Here is an 18650-nt window from a genome sequence, read left to right on the forward strand (position 1 = left end):
TGCTACACACGTGGATTCCTGGCTCCACCCCAGACTCGGTGAATGAGAATCTTACTAGAAAGTCTGCCTGCTTCATAACCCTACCACCCCAGGTGATTCTGAAGCCTGACAAAGCTTGAGAGCCACCACAGGGGGTTTATGAGTGTCCTGAGGCCTCAGGTGGGGACGCTGTGTCAGGCAGGGCCTGAAGCACATTAAGGGAAGGGGCTGATTTTCCAGTTCCAGTCTAACTCAGCCCCTGAATGGTGGAACAGATGATCCCAATTTTATAAAAGCAAATCTATTCCCACTTAAGCCCATTACACTTTCTAGTCCCTCTGCCTGGAAGGACTTCTGGTGATTTTACTGTTTTCCTGACTCCAGCCCTCCTAGGGCCACTGACTGCTCCAGGGCCACACCCAATGAAAAGAGGCCTCACTTTCCCCAAGGACCTTAACCCCTTCATCCACTCCCTGCCCTTTGTAGTCTCTTTTCCTTTCACACAAAAAATCACCTCCTTCTGTTTTCTTTGTTCTTACCATAAGAGCTAAATAGTCTTCCCCACCCTCGGCCCTTAGAACAAAAAATACTAACCACAATCTCTAATTATGGTGGCTCATTTCCTTCTCCACCCCTAGAAGAGGGTAAATGCTGTTATGAGGTCTTCATCCTCCCATTGGGATTGCACTAGAAACTTCTTTTGATGCCAGGAATGCTGCACTTTCCCCCACCAAAGAACCTCAAACAATTTACATTCTGAAAACCTGCTACACGCATATTTACTGATCCTCACTTGTACAATAAAACACTTATTAGCTCCTAAGTGTATGCCATACACTCAAGCTAACAGATCTTTGCTGACAAGATCTCATTTAATTCTTGAAGCAGATAATAGTGTAATAGATAGATACTATTATCACCCCCATTTTAGAGATGAGGAAACTAAGGCACAGTGGGACTAAATAATCTGACCAAGTTCCCATTAGCTGTAAGTGGGACAGCTCTGGGTCTATTAGCTGTCCTTATCCTCAAGCGCCAAAGCAGTAGGGGCTGAGAGAAGGGAAGGGTTCTCTTCCGGTTGTGTAGTGACGTCTTAGAGACACCTCAGAGGAGAGGTAGGTGCTTGAGCCCCAACATGCCGCAAGATGTAGTGATGTTTCTCTTTCTGATTTGGCTTTCACAAGCGTCCAGCTCTGATGAACTCAGAATTCCCTCTGACACTCCTTCCTGTGGCTGAGTTCTTTCCTCAGCCCTCTGCCAAGACCTCCTAAAATGGAGTTTGGGGGTTGCGGAGCAGTGCTCTTCTTGTGTGCCCAGGACGGCTGGACTGGAGCCCCAGGACAGGGTTCAATTTGGGCTTACTCATTTATCAGATCCTAAGAAAAAAAGCCCCAAAACAACTCAGGTATATATTAGCAGTATTTTTTTTTTCTGGGGATGAGTTTTTCATCCACGTGCTTATATGCATAGTCTATCTTCTTCGATAAACATGCATTTTTTTTTTCAATACTAGTTTAAAATTTTTTCAGATTAAGAAAATTTGGATGCAAACATTTTGGGGGAAATCAGCCTAACACAGATGTTCTTCATTGGACATTAATACACAATTAAAAATTATTAACCATTAACCATAAATCATACTGTCTGGTTCCAATCTCATTCCTACTAGTTAGTAACTGTGACCCCTGGCAAGTTACTTAAACTCCATAAAAATCGGAATCACGGTACTTCTCTTGGACTATTAGCGTATGCTTAGCCGCTTAGAAGTTGCAGCCGTGCTCCAGGTACTGTTTTAGGTGTTTTAACTCATTTAATCCTCAGCACAAGTCTGTGAGGTAGGCACCCTCCTTATCCCCCTTTTACAGCTGAGGCCCTGGAGGGTATTTAGCCAGTGGGCAGTTATATGGGACTTGAGCCCAGACAGTCTGATACCAGAACCAACCTTTAAAGCTAGTACTTGTTTAAAGTTGCCTCTCAAAAAAAGGCTGTTATATTACATGATAGAACACTTATAAAGCGCTTAGCAAAAGTCTGGTACTTACAAGTGCTCAATTAAGTTTCCTATGGTTACATTAATACTTGGTGTTTCATGGTTGTTATAAAACAAATACATATAACGCAATTCAATTCAGAAAAAAAGGAAATCAAAAGACTGCTGAAGCCGGCGGGATGTGAGCCGGGGTCGGGTCGAGGGTGCTGGGCGGGCGGCCACGGAGCGGCGAGAGCTGGTGGGGAGGAGGCGCGGTGGCCGCGCGCGCGGACGCCCGTTTGGGCCCGGGGGCGGGGTCAGGGAGGCCCTGCCCAGCCGCCACCTGCGACAGGTGGAGCGCGCGGCGCCGGGTCGGCGCTCGGCCATGTCCGAGGAGAGCGCGGGGCCAGGACTGGGGCTGGGGCCGGGGCCGGGACCCGGGCCGGGGCCGGGACCGGGACCGAGACCGGGACCCGGGCCAGGGTCCGAGCCGGGGCCGCTGTGCCCCGAGCACGGCCAAGCTCTGAACTGGTTTTGCTGCTCCGAGCGACGGCCGGTGTGCGCTGCCTGCGCTGGGCTGGGCGGCCGCTGCCAGCGACACCGCATCCGCCGGGCGGAGGAGCGCGCGGAAGAGCTGCGGGTGAGCGGACGTTGGAGCCGGAAGGCGGGGGGCTCTGGAGCGAGGCGCACGGGAGGGAGGCGCGCTGGGCGAGACCCGGCGGGGACCCGGCTGCCGGGGGCCGGCTGCCTCGGCGGCTGGTCCTGGAGCCCAGGCTCCGCAGTGCTATACTGGCTGTAGGACCAGGCGGTTAAGGGTGTGGCCACCGGCGTCAGCAGACCTGAATTCGAATCCCACCTCCTTCTGTCCTTGTGAATCTCGTAACTCTCTGAGACTTAGTGGCCTCTTCTGTAGTTTGGGGGCAATAATAGCGCGCGTTTAATAAAGTGCGATATAAATAAGATAATGGGATCACACAGTGGGCGATCCAGCCGCCCAGATTCTCCGTTGCCCTGTTGAAGGGGCTGGGAGCGGGGCATAGCCCTGGACAATAAAGGGCTGTGCTGCTCCGGTTGCCCCAACTCCCACCAGGATGGAAGATGACTTCTGATAAAACCCAGCCCTTCCACACTCAATCCCTTGACTCAGAACCTCTCCCCTTGTCCACCCTTCAGGCTTCCTGGTGAGGTGATTTCTTTTCCCTTTCAAGATTGGCCTTGACTGTACTTCAAGCTGGTTTCGCCTGAGTAAGCGGAGAGGGCGGGGGAGGATATCAGGAGGTTCCTGCTGGAACCCTTCCCCTGGGGTTTCTCTCCACCTCCATCCTACACTTGGCTCCAGGCTTGTCACTTTCCTGTCATCCCTTCCCTGAGCTGCTGAGATTGAAGAGTCAAAGTCACCTTGGGGCTTCCTCCCTACCTGTGGCCCCTGGGGATTCCCTTGCAATTTGATTAAAAGACTTGATTCTCCTAAACTCTCCCTGGAGTTCTGCCCAGCTGTGAGGGGAGGGCTTTCACTGGGGACTTGCCGACTCCGACTGGACTGTAATAAACCCATCTGACAGGGTGCTGGGGCCAGGAGGGATTCAGTTATTCAGCGACACCTTTAAGCTCCTGCTTGGTCCTACCTGTCACCACTGCCCACAACAGGGATGATGAAAATAAACTTGGATAACGTGGTTTAATAAACTTGCATAATGCAAGTTCCAAAGCACTTAAATATCCTCCATCTCATTCCATCCAGTCCAAGCCTTTGAAATGGTGTCTTACCCACATTTTATAGATGAGGAAACAGGCCCAGAACAGGGCAGTAACTCCTCCAAGGTTCCTACTGTTCAGGGGCTGGAGCAGGGCAGTCATTGACGAGGCCAGAGGAAACCACCTACTTGCTTCAGTGGTTGGAGGGAGGAAGTGATGCTAATGGGAGTGAGAATTTCATGAAAACCTTGTTTTAAAAACCTGCCACCAGGGCAGAATCTGAGTGGCGGAAGGGGTGACGGCTGGGACAGAGTGGCAGTCCTGGTGCTTGTTCTGGAATGCACTCTTTCTGAGGATCCTTCCCTGAACCCTCCTGAGGCCCCAGGCATATTCATCTTCTTTGCCTGGAGGGAGGTGTGACTTGCCCCTTTCTCCCTCCAACTTTGATTGGATTGTGGCTTTTGTACACTCCTTTCTCTATCCCTCCAACCAGCAATTTCGCCCCAGGGCAAGATTGTTCCGGAACTGGGCAAAAACAGCACCACTTCAAACAACTTCTCGCTTACCTTCTGGATTGCTGCCCCTGTAGCTTTTCAGAAGCTCCCTCAGTCTTAGTTCCCTCAGTCCGGTGGTGATCATATAGCTTCCTCCCAATCAACTCAATTCAGTAACTTGATATTTGGACTGGTGAAGCTTAAGGCTGATTCCTAATGGGGGTGGGGGATGGGGAGAAGAATTTATAAGGGCTTCCTAGAAGAGGTAGCTGAGTTGCCTTCCGGCAGATGGAACTGGGGCAGTGCTCATAGCGGTAATAGTGGAGGGGCTGGCTGCTGCTTGGAAGGGGTCCAGTTCTATGGAGAAATGGAGTGGAAAAGCAGGGGCCTGGACATATTTCCTCGGGCAAGTCACTTCTCTGTGGGCCTCAGCTTTTTCATTTCTAAAATTCTCCCCTGCTGCCATGGGTGATGCTCACAGCTTTGACAGCTGTAAACTGCTGAACTTCTTGTGCTCAAGGAAGTGGGTTTAATTCATTCAGCAAACATCTATTCTGAGCCTTCTATGTGTGGGAACTCTGTTCTAGGTAGTGGAACATAGAGAATAATAAGTCAAAGTCATGGTGCCTATGTTCTAGTGGTGGGGGGGAAGATACAAAAAAAGATGAACAAACACACAGCATGCAGTCAGAGAGTGATAGAGCAAGGGAGAAACATGAGCAAAGTAAGGGAATGGAGTATGGAGATGGTTAGCGAAGGCTTCTGAAGAAGTGACACGGGAATGGAGGCGGGGAGTGAGACGTGGAGATGTATGGGAGAAAACTGCTGGAGACAGAAGAAACAACAGGTGCAAAGGCACTGAGGTCAGGACAAATTCGGTGTGTTTATGGAATAAAATGAAGGCCAGTGTGGAGAGTGGTAGGAGGCGAGATATGCAGAGTCACAGCAGGTAGGGCCTTATCGGCTAAGGTAAGAAGCTTGATCTCATCTCACTGTGGGTGTATTGGAAAGTCAGGTTTTGAGCAGGCACAGTGACCTCATCTGATTTCCTTACAAAAGTTGACAGTGACTAACTGTGGGGTTCAAGAATGGAAACCCAGTTAGGAGGCTCTAACAGTGGTTCCTGTAAGAGAAGATGGTGATCTGGGCAGAATAGCAGGAGTGGAAGTGACCAGAAGTGGCCAGAGGAGACAGAGATTTTGGAGATGGGGTTGATAGGACTCACTGATGGATTAGACGTGGGGCTGGAGAATAACTATTTTTTTTTCCTAGGTAATGAGGCTGATGATTGATGGTATTGTTTAGTGAATGGAGGGATGCTTGGGGAACAGCTGTTTGAGAAGCCACATTCTGCTCAGGTGCAGGTGTGGAGAGTCGTGGAGCTGTGTGTGAAGGAGGGTTGAGAGTATATGCAGGAAAGTGATGATCGTGATAGGCCACAGGATTTCAGGATAAAGAGGGAAGCAAGACCACAAAGGGGGATGATTGGTGGTAAAAAGTGGTAAGACTAATGAATTGGTGGCTCCCACTGAGATGAAGAATTGTCGGAATGGAAATTCTAGAGTTAGTGATCTAGAAGGCTGGGAAGTGGTAGGCAGCTGTGGGATCTTTGAAATGAAGATTTTGGAGGTGGTATAATTTTCAGTAATGATAAGGTTGGGGATATGACCATGGCAATAGGTGACTGAGGTGAAGTAAAAGGGAAAAAAAAAAATCAATGGAATGGATCAACATGGATCAAGACGTCATGGTGGTGTTTGTTTTGCAGAACAAGATTGTGGACCAGTGTGAGAGACTGCAGTTACAGAGTGCCAGCATCAGCAAGTATGTGGCCGAGGTCCTACCTGGGAAGAACCAGAGAGCGGTGGTAAGTAATTCTTCTTCCCCTTTCCCCTCTACCCTGGACCCCCTCCTAGGATAAGACCTCAGTCTTAGGGGCTTTAACCAGTCTAGGTTCCCATCCGAACCTCACAGACTCATTGTGCTATTAGCAAAGCTGGATGCCCAGGAAGGATGGTTTCTTATCTCTCCGAGCCTTGGTTTTACTATCTGGTCAGAGTATCACACTGGGTGCAAAGACTCTGCTGAAAAAATGACCTTTTGGGGGGTAATGGATCAGGAAGGGTAGCGTTCTTCTACCACCTAATTCTTTTGTGTGCTCAGCCCCAGAATTGTAAACTAACCTACGGACTTTTACATTGAGTGTTCTTTATGACAGTCTTATTTATGCAGTAGATCGCAGTACATGCCCGTTTACAGATGGGAAAATGGGTCTCGTAGAGGTTAATTGACTTGCTCAAGGTCCCACAGCCTCCTGCCACAGTCAGTTCTGTGACCGGGATCTTGTGACTTGCAGCCCAGTGCTCCTTCTGCTGCACCCCACTGCTTGTCCTCTATTCCGCCGACACATTGCCCCGGCTACATCTCTCAAGGATGCCCTTCAAGGGGCCATGGCTATGAGTTTCCTTCTGCGCCTTGTCTCCCCCCTGCCCCCACAGTACATGAGGGCGGACTATTGGACTTAGGGACATGCACGGCACTGGCGATCCCCACAAGAGGAGTTTTGTAGAGTGGTGGATTGGAGTGGGTTTCAGGGAGAACAGAGGAGCAATTTGGGTTAGTTAACACAGGCAACTCTTGAGGAGCTTTGCTGTAGAAGGGAGCTAAGAAATGGGATGATAGTGGAGGGGGATCAAGAGGAGTTTTTTTGTTTTGTTGTTAAGATGGGAGTAATTACTCTATGTGTGTTTGCTGATGGGAATTGTCCAGTAGAAAGGGGAAAATTAATGATGCAAGAGAAAGGGGAGAATCAGGTATAGCAGAGGGGGTGGGATCTAGCAAACAAGTGGAAGTGTTGGCCGTAGGTAAAAGCATGGACAGTTCATTCACAAAAACAGGGAAAGAGTGTCTGAGCACAGGTGCAGGTACATGGGTAGCTGATTTTGGCACCCTTAAGATTTTAACACAAATACTTAACAATGTTTAAAATAACCTGAATAACACAAGTACCATAAGAATGTGTTAACCCAACAACCCCTCTGGTCTTAATATTTTAGTTAAAGTAAGTCCTCAGCTCCTGATTACACAGGTTTCCAGCTTCTTTCTACTTTTGGACTCCAGGGGATTTCCTTTACTTAGCTGCAAGAGAAGCTTCGCTTTCAAAAGGATGCTTTTTTTCTCAGCGTTTCTGTGTTTTGTTCTAGGAGGATTTTCTTTTTTTTTCTTTTTTCTTTTTTTTTTTAATTAAAGTTTATTGGGGTGACAATTATTAGTAAAATTACATAGATTTCAGGTGTACAATTTTGTAATACATTATATCTCACATTGTGTGTTCACCACCAAGAGTCAGTTCTCCTTCCATCACCATGTATTAGACCCTGTTTACCCTCCTCTATAGCCCCCCTCCCCCCTTACCCTCTGGTAACCCCTAAACTATTGTCTATGTCTATGAATTTTGTTTGTGCATTTGTTTGTCTTGTTCTTTTGTTGTTTTCAGTTTTATATACCATATATCAGTGAAATCATATGGTTCTCTACTTTTTCTGTCTGACTGATTTCGCTTAGCATTATAATCTCAAGATCAATCCATGTTGTCACAAATCGTACTATTTCATCTTTTCTTACCACCAAATAGTATTCCATTGTGTATATATACCACAACTTCTTTTTTTTTTTTAAATTCCCCACACCCCTTCTTCCGCCTCCCCCCTCGCACCCCCCATTTAGGTTCAAGCCATTGTTTCTCAGTCTAGTTGTGTAGGACACAGCTCCCTGGCCCATGCTGGTATTACGAGTCTTGCACTCCCTCCAGGCTGAGGCAGTCGGTCACCAGTCGTCGGTCAGCCACTACCACAACTTCTTTATCCATTCATCCATCGAAGGACATTTTGGTTGTTTCCATGTCTTGGCCACCGTAAATAAAGCCGCAGTGAACATTGGAGCACACGTGTCTTTATGGATGTTTTCAGATTTTTTGGGTAGATACCCAGGAGAGGGATTGCTGGGTCATATGATAACTCTATTCTTAATTTTTTGAGGAACCTCCACACTGCCTTCCATAGCGGCTGCACCAGTCTGCATTCCCACCAACAGTGTATGAGGGTTCCTTTGTTTCCACTGCCTCTTCCAACACTTGTTACTATTTGTCTTGTTGATGATAGCCATTCTGACTGGGGTGAGGTGATATCTCACTGTGGTTTTTATTTACATTTCTCTGATTGTTAGGGATGTTGAGCATTTTCTCATATGTCTATTTGCCATTTGTATGACCTCTTTGGAGATCTAGGAGGATTTTCAGTTTATTTTTTCATATCTTTGGACAGGGAAATTTTCTTGTTTTCTTTGTTATTCATTTCTGAGAATGACTCACGAAGTGTACTGAAATTGACTGTTGTCCTCTAGTCAGGGAATATCTGATGCCTCTTGGGTCAGGGTGTGTTGTTGATCCTGATCACACAGTACAAACATGACTGCAGAGACCCACTGCTGTGGGTAAGGCTCTAAGGTGGGACAGAGAGAAGAGCCATAGCTGATGTTATTGAACACACATGTGCTGGCTTTGTTCTATTTACTTTATATGTATTCACTCATTTAATCCTTATAGTAGCCTTACGAGGTAGACACTATTATTATCTTCAGCTGACAGATTAGAAAACTGAGGCATAGGGAGGATAAGTAACGTGCTTCAAGTTCCACAGATAGTAAATGGAACGGCTAAGATTTAAACCTTGGCACTGTCCCTAAAGCATAATTTCCTAACTGCTATGTTATGTTGCCTCAAGAGAGCACTGAAGTTGGAGTCTGAACTCCTGGGTTCACTTGGCCGTCCACATGGCCACTCTCTTTTCCCCGTTGGGCAAATTGTGGGTCTCAGTTTCTTCTTTTAAATAGGGATGATTGTCTCCTGCACTGGACAAAGCAAGTCTTCAGGGGCAAGGCACAGGAAAGCTGCTGATTATCCCTGACTTTCTGGCATAGAGACTGTTCTTACTTGTCTGGCAAGAGTGCAGGTGCTTCATACAACAGATGCCTTTGGGAGGTTTGGTTACCAGGTGGCACTGGTGTAAGGGAATGGTGTACTGAGCGTCAAGAGAACTGGGTTCTAGTCCCAGCTCTGTCACTGACGTGGCATTGGAGTGCTACCAATGGATTTTTAACTAAGTCAGAAAAGATTTTCCCATCAGTCAGTCAGTAAATACTTGGGTGCCTACTGTGTGCTAGTTGCTAGGGGACACACAGTAACTTCATTGGCTGAGAATTGATTTCAGGCCTCCTGTGACAGAAAATAATTCTCATGGAAGCAGTTGGATTGGACAGATTAGGAAATAATGAGGTTTTTGTCCTCGGACATGGTCAAAAATATTGACTGGACCACTGTTGGTACAGATCCTGTTGATGGGAATGACTTCATAGGCTCTCCGCCTCTGCGATTCTCTGATCTCTGACCCTGGTCCCTTGGCCTTGGTATTCCCATCTCTAGAATAAGCTGGTGATTCTAGCTGATCTCTAGGTCCTGTCCTGCTCTTCCATTCTGTGATCCTGGTTCCATGAGAAATGGCCTGCATGTCTGGATCTCAGATTTCTTCACCCTACCCCGTATTTGTGAATGCTTAGGGCTGGGATGGCTTAAGCACTGTCGCCCATTACATTGCCCATGGCAGACATTGCTGAGCAATCTCTGCACTTCTTCTGGCGGAACCCAAAGCCTCCTAGTCTTCAGTGGGACTTTGTCAGGACCCACCTCCTTGTTTTATCCCTTTTTAGAGCACGGCCAGCGCAGCGCGGGAACTGGTTATCCAGCGGCTGAGTCTGGTGAGGAGTCTGTGTGAGACTGAGGAGCAGCGGTTGCTGGAACGGGTGCATGGCGAGGAGGAGCGGGCCCACCAGAGTATCCTGACGCAGCGAGTACACTGGGCTGAGGCGCTACAGAAGCTCGACACCATCCGCACCAGCCTGGTGGACATGCTCACCAGTATGGATGACCTCCAGCTGATTGTAAGTTAGGCAAGGGTGAGGGCATGACTTGCTTAGTCTCTCCAAACAGTCTGAAAACAATGAGAATATTTGTTGGTAGGAGGTGAGTGGATAATGATCATTTGGAGCAGGGATGAGGCAGGGGAATAAAATAATGAGGTGTGATCAAAAACTATGGCGAATGTTTAAATTAAAAAAAAATTACTACAGTAAAAGACACATTGCCATTAATCCCCCTCAAAATATGCCCCCTCACATTGAGCACATATATCCCATTGTTCTTGCCACTTTCTGAAGCGGTTCTGGAAGTCCTTTTTCGTGAGTATCTTTAGTTGTGTTTTCGTGGCTGCCTCGATGTTCTGAATCTATTCAAAACGTTTACCTTTCATGGTCATTTTGACTTTGGGGAGGAGCCAGAAGTCACACGGTGCCAGATCCGATGAATAAGGTGGATGAGGACACACTGTCATGTTTTTATTTGACAGAAATTGCTGTAATAGAAGCCAGGTCTGACACGGAGCGTTGTCATGATGGAAGATAAAATCATTTGCCCATTTAAAGTTAATGCATTGTTCGTGATCCATGATTTATGGCACAGTTTAAAACACACCTTCTCTCAACTGTAATTCATACCCGACTGATTGCACCGAACAGGTGAAACTTGTCACGCACTGTTGCTAAGGTTTGACATGCCACTTCCCATATTGAATATTGCTGCATTTCCATTGGATGGGACTCGGCAGCAGCATTCACTGTATTTTTTTTTTTATCACAGTTCGTATATGGATTTTTTTTTTTTGCACTTGATAACTATTCTTAAAATAGTGAGCAAATATTTACTAAGTGCCTACTGTATGCTGAGCATTGTGTTATGCAGTGGAGTTACAGGATACAGGTGTCAGCGACTCACTGCCTTATGGAGGAGAAAAATAAATAAACTGATAATTAGGTTATGGAGGGATATGTGCTGTGGTAGATGACATTCCTGGGAGCTGGGGACCCCACAAGGGTGGTGGTCAGGGAAGGCTTCCTGGATGAAGTGACTTAGAAGCTGATGCCTGAAGGATAAGAGTTACAGTTATGATAAAGGAAATGGGGGGGTGGAGAGAGTTCTGAAGCACACAGAGAGAACTCTGCACTTGGGAGAGCTGACAATGGTCCAATATGAAGATACAGAGCTCATCTTTAATCTTTCCACCTGATTAATATTTTGGTATATATCCTTTCAAAGTATTTTATATAGATATGCACACGCCTGCCATTTTAAGGGACAGTGTGACATCTGAATAAATATGTCAAGCAGAGAAATGAGAATGTAGAACAACTGAGCTGTCCCACTGCAGATCAAGTAGGACAGTTTCCACGACTGCCCTAGATTGTGCATTTAGTCACAGCTTCCATGTAGAGCACATTATGTCCCAAACACTGGGAGCGTCACAATAGAAGATTCAGAAAGAGTCCCAGCCATCTAGTTGCTGACAGTCTCGATGGGGGATGAAATGTTGGGTAAATATGCGATTGTCCCGAAGTGTAGTTGAGGGAAACTCCGGACACAGCGGGGCACAGGGGACAGAGTGATTCATTCTGAGTGCAGGATGGGGGAGGTATGTGAAAAAGAACCGTCTCATACAGCTTTGTGCTGCGTTTTAAAGAAGGAATAGAATTTTTAATTGTAGAGTCTCTGGCCATCATGTGGAGACCTCCATGCCAGCTGAATATATTTCAGTCTTGACTGCCTGCTGGGTTTCTGGTACTAAGCCTGACTCTGTTTTCTTTTCTCACAGCAGAAGGAGCAGGAGATTTTTGAAAGGTGAGTATGGCCCCATAATTTGCTTGGGCAGTCACAGAAACCATGACCTTTAGGCCTCTCCTAGTCCATTGCATTCAGGCCCTGCTGCTCCTGGGAGAAAGCTCAGGGTGGCAGCTGAGTGGCTTCTCTGGAGCCAGGCTCGATGGATAGAGGTCTTCTTTGCATCTAGCTTGGAGACCTGCTCTAGACCTGTGTGTACGGGCAGTGAAATAATCACTTATTAATCTGTGGCTTACCACAGTCTTTCTTAAACATTATCCTATTAAAAAACTGTCGGAGGGTTTTACCACCCCATCTATGGATGAGAATACTGGGCTCAAAAAGGGGAAGGGACTTGCCTAAACTTCAAAGCTGGGACTGGGACCCACACCTGATACCTGTCTCAGTACTGTGTTCTCTACCTCACTGCTCCTTTCTCTGCTGAAAGAATCTTTGAAACAAGTCTACATTACCGTTCAAAATTTGCATTTTAATTATGCAATAAGAAAAGAATTTCATCAGGTCCTACCTGGGTCCCAACAGGCTGAGAGCCAAGAGCCTGAGGAAGTATCCAAGAGGATGTAATTTGCCAGGCAGTGAAATTAAATGTTTAATCTTATGTGCAAGATTTCAGAGCTGTACTTGGGGAGCACAGCCCATTCTTCTTATCTATTTTTGTATTTACATTTCAATAGCAATACATGTGTGTGAGAGAAAGAAAAATAAATGCCACCAATATAAAACGATTAAAATTAAAAATGAATCACCCCTTCTCAGTCCTATTCCATAGAGGTGATCAGTTTTAAGAGTTAGATGTATGTCTTTTGGACTTGCCTATGTATAGTCATAGGAGAATATGTGAGTTGGGTGCTTTTTTTGCCTTTTAAAAAATATTTTTTTAAAACACAGATGGGGTTGTTTTATACTTGCTGCTCTATAATTTTTCAGGCTATCTTGGAGTCTTTCCATGTCGGTACATGTAGACTTAACTCACTTTTTGGAAGGTCTGTGAAGTATTCCACAGTATGGATGCACCCATGTTCATTTTTCTGTCTCCTTTTAAATAAAACGTGTTTGGCTTGTTCCTGTTTTTTCCCTCCTATAATCTTTCCACACTTCTGTTAGTCTTCTCTTTCTCCTTTATCTTTATCATCTTCCTCTAATACAGTCTGTCTTCCATATCAGGCTGATGTGATTTTTGAAAAAATTTTGATCTTCAATTGTTTGTTTTGAAACACGTATTTCAAACTTGTAGAAAAGTTGCAAAAATAGTATAATGAACTTCACTAATTTTTAACATTTGCCGTATTTGCTGTCTTTATCACTCTCTTTTTTCCTACCTATTTATCAAGAGTATATATAAAAAACTTATTTTTTTTGACAATTCAAAAGTTGCAGAAAGCATGATCTTTGATCCCTAAATACTTCAGCATTTATCTCCTACCGTGTTTCCCCCAAAATAAGACCTACCCCGAAAATAAGCCCCAGTTAAGATCGTCAGCCAGATAGATGCATTTAGTATAATATGACGATGTTCCAGAGGAAGATGACATGACTGTATTTGAATAAATGTAGATTGTTGTACATGAATCAATAAGACATCCCCTGAAAATATGCCCTAATGTGTCTTTGGAGCAAAAATTAATATAAGACCCAGTCTTATTTTCGGGAAAACACAGTAAGAACATTTTCTTACATAACCACAGTATAATTATCAAATTCAGAAATTTAATGTTGATATAATACTATCATCTAGCATATAGTCCACATTGAAGTGTTTCCAGTTGTGCCAAAAAAGTTCCTAACAGTGTTTGGTGTTTTTTTATTTGTTTTTTTCCTGATCCATCTATCCTCTTAATCTGGAATTGTTTTCTTAGCCTTTTTTGAAAAAGAAAACACATTTTTAATGACTCTAGGATAGTTGTTTTATAGAATATTCCTCAATTTAAGTTCATCAAATTAGGGGGCATGTGATGTCACTTTGTCCCATTATCAGGGATGTTAATTTTGATCACTTGGATAAGGCAATGCCTACCAGGTTTCTTCATTATAAAGTTTTATCTTACCTTTTATAATTAATAAACAATCTGAGGAGATACTTTTTGTATAAAGACCCTGTTTACTTTCAAATTTTCATCCAGTAGTTTTAGCATCCATTGTGCTAAATTACTTCCTGAATTATTCATTTATTTGCTTGTTTGTTCATTCACTTATTTAGGATCAATATAAACTCATGGATTATTGTTTTATTCAGTACACTATAATCTGCTATTACTTATTGTTAATTTTGATCTTCAAACTATCCTAGATTTGGCTAGTAGGAGTCCCTTCAAGCTGTATCCTTTTGACAGGTCCCCATGATCCTTTGAGCACTTTCTTGCCTTCTGGCACAAGATGTCCCAGGCTGAACCTGTTCTTTTCCTGCCTCAGCCCTGAAATCAGCTATTTCTCCAGGGCATCTTGGGTCCTTTTAGTGGGGAATAATATTTTAAAACCAAGATCTGGGCATTAGATGTCCGTTGCTACTGATGTTTCATTGCCTCCAGGCTTTTTCAGTGGACAGCAAATAGAGCTGGGAAGTGTGTATGTCCTTTTTTTATTCATGGGTTTGTATCACAACTTCTAATTCCAGTGGAGCACCACAACGTTTTTCCTTCGCCTTCCTCCCATTCTATATTTATATCTTTCTTCTTTCATAGTGAGAACCCTGGCTCCTAACAATAGCAATAGTTTTTTATTTGTTTAGTCCTACGGTACACACAAAGTTGTTTGAGAATTGCTAAACCTATACTACTATTTACAAACTTATTAGTAGAGGTCAAGATTTGTTTGTAGGTTTTTGTGCCTGTAGACTGGGGGTGTATACTCTCAAAGTACCGTGTTCAGAAGTTGTCAAGCCCCTTCTAGCTGGGAACTCACTTGTCTGAGAAATGCCTTTGTTGGCTCCAATTTTGTTTCCACGCCCCAGCTGGGCTCAGCTCGGGCCAGTCATGGCAACAGGTCCTGCTGCACCAATTCTGATCCTAGCTGGGACCCTGCCGTGTCTGAATCCCAATTCACTCCCACTCCTTTGGAGTCATGAGCTTTCTCTTCTGTCCCATGAAGTACCTGGATCAGCTGCTTCTCTAAATTCCAGTGTCGACGATTGGCCGCAGATTTGCCCTGGGATGACAGCTTAGCACTGCTGACATCGGCTCCTCTTTCCTCCCCACCTGATGGCTGGGGCTCCTCCAGACCCAGACTCAGTGCTTTGGGAAGATGGCAACAGACCCTCTGTTGTCCTGACCACAAAGAGCCTTTGTTACTGGAACCTGCTCTCCGCGTTTCTAGGGCTCTGTTCACCTCGTTCCTCCCAAGCCAGGACAGGCAATGACAGTCTGGCAAAGAACTGGCATCCATGAGAAAACGTGCCCCACCCTCTCTACCCCCTCCTTCATTAATGAGCAGAGCCATGAGGTTTGGGGAAGAGAGTGTGTGCTCTCGAAACTGCTGCCTGATCTCAAAGCCATCTTTAGGATTAGAGGCGGTGAGTTCTTTCTCAAATGCCAGTTCAGAGGTCAGCAAAGCTCTGTGGCAGATCCTCACTTTGCGCTACATCCCTTTGAGATTTCACTTCAGGTCAAGGGAAGAATTATGTTGAACGGTGCCTGGACTCCAGCCTGGGTTTCTCTTTTTGCATGGAAGCAGGACTTGAATCCAACTCCTCTTTTGAGCTGAGTGCCTTCTCTGAATCTCTGTTCTCTCCTGTCAAATGGGTAACAACCACCTCGCAGGTTATAGCAAAGACAATGTGAGATTCTGTATAGAAAACAGCAAGCCCAGAGTTTAGCTACTTAATAAATGACAGTTCTCCTTGTTTCCAGATTCCCTCCCCAACCAAACACAGTCCCCACTGGGAGCAGAGGAGAGGTAGTTAATGGGAGCAAAGTGCTGTGAATAATTTATAGTTGGGGAGATAACTGATAGTCCCTTCCTGTGTGATCCCACAGGGGTGTATGCATTTGAAGAGCAGAGGAGTTGGCTGTAGCTTCTGATCAAACCACGGGTGACATTCCTGCTGCAATAGGTTTGGGAGGGAGGTGAGATTTTTCTCTGGGCAGGATAGTGGAGTGGAAAGCCTGCTGCTCAGAGGTCCGAGAGGCCCAGGTCCTAGTTCCAGCTCTGCTGCTAACTGACTGGAGACACTGGTGAATTGCTTCCCCCACACAGTAGACCCACTCCAAGTTCTAATACTGGCACCAAGTATTTATCTCCCTGTAAATCGTCTGCCTTGCTGGTATTAAGGCTTTTGGGGGGCGGGGGGTACAGGGGAAATGCCCACCTTCCCTTTTGGCTCCAGCCCTCTTTAGGGGGCTCCAGTGTGGGGCCTGCCGGTCTTGGTGTCACCCTCAGGGGAAGGGGATTTTACTTCTGTCTCCTTCCTGTCATCCTGTATTGATCCATATACATTTTAAGAACCTTCCTGAATTTGTCTGTTTTTTGTTTTTGTTTTCCCTATACAAGGTCCGAGGAAGCAGAGGGCATTCTGGATCCCCAAGAGTCGAAAAAGTTAAACTTTAATGAGAAGTGTGCTCGGAGCCTACTACTGACCCAACTCTGGGCAACAGCAGTTTTTGGGTCCCTCTCAGGTTAGCAGCTGCTAGAGCCCAGCACCAATCGGAGCAGCTGGGAGTCTGTCTGTGCCTCTGGGGTTTGCTATTGGGTCAACCCTGAGGACCAGTGCATCTGGGATGGTAGCTTAAACGACCAGTGATACTGGATGCATGCTTGTCAGGGGAGCCAAGGTTCTAGACAGGCACTTAGTCCAGGTCCTTCCAGGTTCCAGATCAACCTGCTCTGTAGTTGGGTCTAGGATAAATCTCGTTCCTGTAAATCACGTTCTTGTGTCCTGCCCTACTGGGACAGCTCAGTATTACTTCTTGGAAACCGAGTTTCTCTGTAAGCAGACATAATTGATGGCCAACTGGAGAGCATCTGGAGTGAGAATTGAGCTGCCTGGATTCACCTCACTTACTTAACATTGACTTAGGCTGACTATGGGCCTGGCCTTGTGCTGCATGCCTGGGGCACAGAGGTGAATGTGACAGGTTTCCTGCCTCCATGAATTCCTACTTAGTTGTGAGGGTTCTCAAAGAGGCTTTCCCCAAGCCAGAAGGAAGCTTCTATATTCCCAGTTGTCGTAGTTGCACAATTCAGAGAAAGATGAGGTTAATGATAGACTTTTTTCTCAATTTTAACCCTGCCCCCAACCCCATCCTTAAAATGTTAGTACAAGCTAGAGCTTGTCTTGTCTAGAATCTGGGATCAGATAGTACCTGATTTACCAGCAGTCCCATTTAGTGGTTGGAAACTGCATATCTGATGCTTCTTAGCTTCCAGGGGCCATGTCCCTAGGACAAGACTGATCTGTAGGCTGTAGATTTGCCTAGCTGGAATGCAGTGTGATCAGTGCTAGATGCTAGATATTGGAACAAAATGCTGGGTCTTAGTTTTGCCCCAACTTGGTGTGTGACCTTGGGCAACTTGCTTTTTCTCTCTGGGCCTTATTTCTAGCAGAGCTTATAGATGACGGTCTTAGATAATAAGTACTGTTGTCGTGGCTGCAATTTATTGAGCACATATTATTGCTAGGCACTTCCCATGTACCATCTCATTTGATCCTTATACTTGTATCTACCCTGTGGTAAGTCCTATTTTGATCCCCATTTTACAGATGAGACTCAGAGAGAATAAATGGCTTGTCTGAGGTCATACTACCAGTGAGTGGTAATCAAGCCTTTTGCTACCTGGCAGGATCAGGATAGGGCTGAGGGTGGGCCGTGGGCAACTCTGAGAATTCTTTCTGGCAGGCACGGAGGATGTACGTATCGATGAGAGGACTGTCAGCCCCTTCCTGCAATTGTCAGATGATCAAAGGACCCTGACCTTCAATGCCAAGAAGTCCAAGTCCTGTGTAGATGGCCCGGAGCGCTTTGACCATTGGCCCAATGCCCTGTCCACCTCCTCCTTCCAGGCTGGGCTACACACCTGGACGGTGAACGTGCAGAACAGTTGCGCCTATAAGGTGGGTGTGGCCTTAAGCCAGCTACCCCGAAAGGGGTCTGGCAGTGACTCTCGTCTGGGCCACAATGCCTTCTCCTGGGTCTTCTCCCGCTACGACCAGGAGTTCTGTTTCTCACACAATGGGCAGCACGAGCCCCTGGGGCTGCTGCGCTGCCCAGCCCAGCTGGGCGTGCTGCTGGACTTGCAGGCCCAGGAGCTGCTATTCTACGAGCCGGCCTCGGGCACGGTGCTCCACACCCACCACGCGTCCTTCCATGGGCCCCTCTTCCCAGTCTTTGCTGTGGCTGACCAGACCATTTCCATCGTCCACTGACCTTTGGCCCTGGGGAGGCCAGATCTACCTCCCCACCACCCTTTTAGGCCACATTTCTACCCAGTGTCTTTTTCCCAGATGTTGCCTATGCCCACTGGGCAGCTTTAGGAGGGTAGGGATCTGTTTCAGATCTGGGTACAACTGTTAAATGCTGGGTATCTATAGGGAACCTGCTACTCCCTGGGCCTTAGTCTCCCAAATGCACCCTCTGAGGGTGTCTCATTCACCACTTTATCTCTGGCATCCAGCATGGTGCCTGGTGAGTGTGCAATAAATACTAGGCCAAGTGAGTGGATGGATATATAGATGGGTGGATGGGTACATCCTCTTCTGGAGAAGCACTGCCTTGCAGACCCTTGACCTCAGCTTCAAAAG

General features: G+C 46.2%; 1 protein-coding gene across 2 annotated transcripts; it reads left to right on the plus strand.

Moving 5' to 3' along the window:
• Positions 1-2276: 2276 nt before the first annotated feature.
• Positions 2277-18565, plus strand: BSPRY (B-box and SPRY domain containing). 2 transcript variants are annotated; one of them, XM_033124061.1, is made up of 6 exons: positions 2277-2588; positions 5906-6004; positions 9901-10131; positions 11898-11920; positions 16403-16527; positions 17749-18565. In XM_033124061.1, exons 1-6 carry the CDS (start codon positions 2334-2336, stop codon positions 18273-18275), a joined length of 1260 nt encoding a protein of 419 aa, XP_032979952.1. In that variant the 5' UTR covers positions 2277-2333; the 3' UTR covers positions 18276-18565. The 2 variants fall into 2 exon arrangements, with proteins under 2 accessions (XP_032979952.1, XP_032979953.1); XM_033124062.1 differs by lacking the exons at positions 16403-16527; positions 17749-18565 and adding an exon at positions 15889-16311 and having other exon boundaries at positions 11895-11920.
• The last annotated feature ends 85 nt before the right edge of the window (positions 18566-18650 follow it).

The sequence above is a fragment of the Rhinolophus ferrumequinum genome, chromosome 12 (assembly GCF_004115265.2).
Source record: "Rhinolophus ferrumequinum isolate MPI-CBG mRhiFer1 chromosome 12, mRhiFer1_v1.p, whole genome shotgun sequence".
Taxonomy (NCBI): domain Eukaryota; kingdom Metazoa; phylum Chordata; class Mammalia; order Chiroptera; family Rhinolophidae; genus Rhinolophus; species Rhinolophus ferrumequinum.

What these genes read in the sequence shown, in the direction of transcription:
- BSPRY (XM_033124061.1), top strand. Translation starts at nt 2,334, where the DNA reads ATGTCCGAGGAGAGCGCGGGGCCAGGACTGGGGCTGGGGCCGGGGCCG. An exon ending in GGAAGAACCAGAGAGCGGTG is followed by an intron (nt 6,005 to 9,900) that starts GTAAGTAATTCT and finishes ATCCCTTTTTAG; the next exon opens with AGCACGGCCAGCGCAGCGCG. An exon ending in GAGCAGGAGATTTTTGAAAG is followed by an intron (nt 11,921 to 16,402) that starts GTGAGTATGGCC and finishes TCCCTATACAAG; the next exon opens with GTCCGAGGAAGCAGAGGGCA.